The sequence below is a fragment of the Rutidosis leptorrhynchoides genome, chromosome 3 (genome assembly GCF_046630445.1).
Source record: "Rutidosis leptorrhynchoides isolate AG116_Rl617_1_P2 chromosome 3, CSIRO_AGI_Rlap_v1, whole genome shotgun sequence".
NCBI classification, from domain to species: Eukaryota; Viridiplantae; Streptophyta; class Magnoliopsida; order Asterales; family Asteraceae; genus Rutidosis; species Rutidosis leptorrhynchoides.
Genome location: NC_092335.1, coordinates 573,017,170 through 573,022,743, shown reverse-complemented (window position 1 = coordinate 573,022,743; position 5,574 = coordinate 573,017,170). Strand labels below are relative to the sequence as shown.

The window sequence follows — 5,574 nt, the reverse complement described above, 5'->3', positions numbered from 1 at the left end:
CCGCAAACTACCTAAATCGCACTTTCGAATCTCGCACCATACTTCATCACTAGTAAGTTCACAGCCCCTTTTTACTGTTTTATTTTGGAGGAGAAACCATGCATGCTTTTACTGTTTACGCATAGACACAAGTACAATTACTTACATTCTTACACATGATTGTAACCAGAAATCCCTAGCTCGATATCGTTAATTACTGGGTTGGTAAGCGCGAATTGTTGTGAATAGATCTATTGGGATTGACAATCCTCACCCGGGTTTACTCTAACCATTGACTGCCGGTCATAAACGGATGCATAATCGTTTGACCTCTAACACTTGGGTTACGAGTGTCTTGTATTACGGGTACTTGGTAACGTTCCACAAACACGTTAAGTTTCGATATTGGGTGCACATTATTTAGAATGCTTTTACAAACATTTTGAAACATTAAATCTTGTGGTCTATATTATACAACTGTTATTTAAACCTGTGAATTCACCAACTTTATGTTGACAAAATTTAGCAAGTATTTCTTAGGTACTTATTTGTTGCTTCCACTGTGGTCTAGAAGTCAAGAGTAGCTCTGTTGAAGTGTCGCATGCCTGCCTACTTTCGTTTTACTAAACTTATGCATTCATTCTTTTTATATATTTTGAATTTGGAAAACGTTTTGAAATAAATGAATGCACTTTTGGTTAAAATGTTTCATATAGAGGGCATATCCACGCGATGGGACCGTTTGTTAATGACTGCGTCAATAGCGATTTTGACGGGTCATTACAATTTAAAGAGACTCACCCATGACCAATTTTCATTCATTAACATCCTTCATCTTCACTAACAAAATTCAAGTGAAACTCTAGCAATGATGAACTCTCGAAGGTATTTGATGGAAGAGAGGCGAATAACCTTGAGTTTCCCTGCCTCAAAGAGAAATTTATTAGGATATGATGTTTCTCTTTCCTAATGATTTATAGAGACATTTACCCCTCATTCATATGGAATTTTACGCCAATTATAAGCTCAATGATGACAACACCGTAACTTGTAAATTATTTGAAAAAACCTACAGTTGGACACTATAGGTATTGGGCAGAGCCCTTAGTGTTCCATCTTCTGGTACCACCTTTTTCACTACTCAACAAGTAATCATCTCACTTCCTGACGAATTTCGTTGTTTGGAACTGATAACTAAGATCTTTTCTCCTCAACACACATTTGGTTCCCTCCATCAAACAACTCTTCTTGACCAAATGATAGATCCAACACTTAGGCCTATCAATTCCATCATTCGAAGCAACATAATTGAATGATCGCTTGACGATGGCAACATGACTGCCACTGAAGTCGCAATGATGTGGTGCTTACTTAAGCACAAGCACATCAATAAGCCTTTATCATTGCTAAGTGCATGAATCAAGCTCTTCATGACAACAAGTCTCTCTCATATGACCTTCAACTATCTAATCTATTCATATACCTTAGGATCTAGGATTGCTGCACGGATACCGAGCACACCGTATCTCCTCCCATTATGGGGGATAGACTTGTCCCTTAAAATCACATTTGTCTTTTTCTTTGTGTTGTTTTTGTGTTCTAAACAACAATAATTACCTCATTATGCATTGCACTTTGTTTATATGTATAACGATAATTAAACTAGTCGTAATAAGACAGAGTGTAAAAAATCTTATCAACTAAATAAGTCGCAAGCCTGCCATGCGACATAGTAACTCGTGTTGTCTTGGACATGTTAAGTTGCGACTTGAATTTACTAGGCCATTTCCGATAAATCGCGAGTTGCAAGGGACGCAAGTATGCCTTGCGGCTTGCGAGGGCATTTTGACAATAACTTTTTTTGAGGGCAAATCCTTATAGTTAGTTGGTAAGTGTTTTGGTCAATAGCCCATTAGTTTGCCTATACTATATATACTGTAAAATTGTCATTTATTGAGAAAAAATCAGATTACAATTTAGAACAAAGTGAATATTACTTATTTTCTGACTTGCGGAATAATTGAACAATATTCAGATTAAGAACATCTATTTATCAAGTTTGACTTCGTATATTAATATAAAATATTTCGAAAACAAAACAAATTTAATAATAATATTCATTTTTTATAATAATATACGTCTATACTGTATATACTGTAAATTTGTATAATCAAGTAATCGCCATCATAAAGTTGATAACCAACTCTCATATACAATGTTGTAAGCGGGTTCACGTAAACCTTTAAGACTGTCGTTTGCGAAATTATAAATATAATAAATAATTGATTACGATGTTCACAACGAATCTTGAACTAGAGACCGCCACCGTCCTTTGAAAGGCCAGCTCATCTGGTCTAGGCCGTTTGTCGATTTAGTTTGGTTTAACTTACTCTGATTTAAAGCCAATCTTACAACTAGTTAGAACGTTTCTTTGCATGAGGCCCAATATTCTGTTAATGAAGCCTAGCTCTTAGCCTAATACTCAATCTTCACCAAGGATTGAAGTCTATTCTCTAGTTCATTGATTGTCACAAACAATTTCAAGTTAAAATAATTACCTTTTGAAATATGAAATATAATTCAATTGTTATATGAGTTATGATTGATGTTTTTTTATGTTGAGTCTGCTTAGAAAATAAGAATATTTTATTTAAATGTACACGATCTAATAATTTTATTTTGTGACCATTTATCATGTAATGTGATCTTAGTACATCTTGTCACTGCGCATATAAGTTTAATTTCCTTAAAAATTTGTGAAGATATGAACCTAACACAAATTATACAAGTAGCTTACCATGTGCTCGAAGATGGTTTTTTTGGTCCATCCCGCGACATGTCGTCTCGTTTTCCACCATGCAAATTAAGATTATTGATATGATATTGATATAGATTAGATATAAATATAGATAGATAAGATATATATAAAAATACTAGTACCATGATGCATATCAAGAATTCAAAATAATATAAGGGTGTTTTATAATGTGATCAATATAAAAAAGTAAAAGTAAGTTATTAATTACTTAACATGACACAAAAGTTACTGTACGTATTATATTAACTACTTTTTTCACCAGTCAAAATAAGTATTGTTATTGTTGTATTAACACATCTGTAATTTTTAATATGCTTTAGTAGTTTAGCGGTGCAACTTTGAACACATTGGACTAATAAATCAATATGGGGTGAAATGATTAAGACAGAGTTCTGGTCCCTCAAAATGTTATTGACGGTAATGTAAAACACATCTTTGGTTATTGTAGCAAAATTTATCAACAAAAATCATAATAATAACATCTTGAAACTATATAATAAGTTAGAAATTTCATTTTAATCCACATAAAACAGTTGACAAAAAATCATCCATAGCTTTGTAAGAAGAACCGTTATTAAACTCAACACTTGATCTAATTAACTCCCCTAATTCACTTGCTTTTCTTCTCATATTTTCACCAATTCCATCTACATTTTTATCTAACACTTGATCAATCACCTTCTTCACTTCATCTTTCTCGAGCCTACTATGGCTCCCTCTCGTTAACACGACACAAACCCCCATCTCTTCCACCAACATCTTTGAATTATAACCTTGCTCGGCCGCCAATGGCCACCCAATAAACGGGACCCCTTGACTCAAACTCTCCATTACCGAATTCCACCCACAATGACTCAAAAACGCCCCTATTGACCGATGACATAGTATCTCCAATTGAGGCGCCCAATTATGCACCACCAATCCTCGTTTTCCAATTCTTTCTTTAAAACCAGCAGGCAACCATTCGGGTTTGAACTCACCTTTTAGGTCAAACCCGACTGGTGGCCTGATCACCCAAATAAAAGGTTTACCACTCTCTTCTAACCCTTTCGCCAGTGCCATCATTTGAGTCTCAGCTATCGTGTTCTGAGACCCAAATGATATATAAAGCACCGACCTGTCAGGGTGCGAGTCTAACCACTCTATACATTTTTCGGGCTGGATACCGGGCTGTTTTCCAGTCCTTTGTCCAATCAACCCAACGTCTACATCCTTTTTTAAAATTTTTGATGGGACAAGTGGGCCTACACACCAAACAGGGAGTTTTATGTAATTTCTCAAAATCTCTAACCCTAATGTTTCTATCTCCTCAACTGTATTGCACAACCAACCGTTAGATTGCATAGATAAGGTTAGTTGTGTTTGGAAAAATTTTGACCATTCATCATTACCATCTGCAGCTCTTAGATATTGATGAAGTTGATCGATTGAAAACCGACACGATTTTGGGAATCCTGGCACCAGAAACTCGTCACGGGTCTCACCCGTGACAAGATTCTTGTGAGGTAAATTCAACCATATAGAACTGTAGGCGGCGGTGCCATAAGCACCGCCAGTACTAAAAGAATAGTTACAAATCCCGAAAGATTTCGCAACCTCATTAGCCCAACTCGTAAACACATCTGATATCAAACACACCAGCTGCCGGCCCTCGTCTGCTATAATGTCGGTAATGAACTGACGTAATGGCGATTCGAGGGCGGCCGAGGCGGCGAAGAGTTTAATGACTTGGGTTAAGGATAGGCCGTCGGTGTTTTCGGAGTTGGGCGGCAGCCCGTGATCAGAACTGTTGAATGAGAGGGACTTCAGGTGGATTTGGGACGGCGGAGAGGGGCGGTTAGCGACGGCGGAACGGAGGTAGTTGATGTTGAGAGGGGTGGTTGCAATGGTGATGGTGAAGTTGGGGTTGTGGTTAAGGATTTGATGGGCAAATTCTAGGAATGGTATGAGGTGACCTTGTGCCATCATTGGTAGCATGATTATGTGACGCTTGAGTGATGTCTCCATGGTCGTCATGGTTGATTGTGTGAATTGAATCTGGGGTTTGGATGAATTTATATTGGAAAAGTTTAATTTTTTTCTATGGCTTTTATTAGACTTTAAATTCTCATAAATGGTCAAAGGAGAAAGGAAAATTTGCTGGTATTGGTGAATAGAGAGTAAACATCTTGTCTACTTTTTTAATGTGTTGTTTGTGTGACGTAAGGGTACAGCTAATCTGCATTAAATGTAAGGTTAATTAGATGAATTATGTTTTTGTGACGGGATGGTGAGGTGGTGGATGAGAAGATAAGGCTTGTGAGGGTTGCATCTTGTTAGTTTTTATCTGCTCTTTTTCTATTTTTTTGGATTGATATTTATTAGACTTCAATATGATTCATGTATTTTGAATGTTTGTAGGCTCTGGTTATACGTAGAGTCACGAACTATTAAGGTTGAAAAAGATGGGAGATTGAGTCGAGACGGTAAGGACCTTAAAACGTCGCAACGGAAAAAACGGGGTCGAAACGGGGTTGAGACGGATGTTAACGAACTTTCAATTTATTATATATCAAACATAAACATTCCAAACAGAAATATTTCAAAGTAAACATAGATATCTCTTTTCCCTTTTATATATAATAACAAAGGGTAAAATAGATCATTTTAAGGAGTCTAATCTAATCTTAGTCATTCATTAAGATAACCACATTTGATCTTAGTCCTTAATCTCTTCTAATGACTTTATAACCCTAAATTGATTTGTTCGATTACAAAAATACTCTTTGAAATCTCTT

At 36.2% G+C, this 5,574-nt stretch overlaps 1 protein-coding gene across 1 annotated transcript; it reads right to left on the bottom strand.

Annotated features, from left to right (window-relative positions):
- Nucleotides 1–3,240: 3,240 nt before the first annotated feature.
- LOC139898663 (UDP-glycosyltransferase 92A1-like) lies at nucleotides 3,241–4,982 on the bottom strand. The gene has a single exon (XM_071881417.1). It carries the CDS (start codon nucleotides 4,811–4,813, stop codon nucleotides 3,308–3,310), a length of 1,506 nt encoding a protein of 501 aa, XP_071737518.1. The 5' UTR covers nucleotides 4,814–4,982; the 3' UTR covers nucleotides 3,241–3,307.
- Between the last annotated feature and the right edge of the window lie 592 nt (nucleotides 4,983–5,574).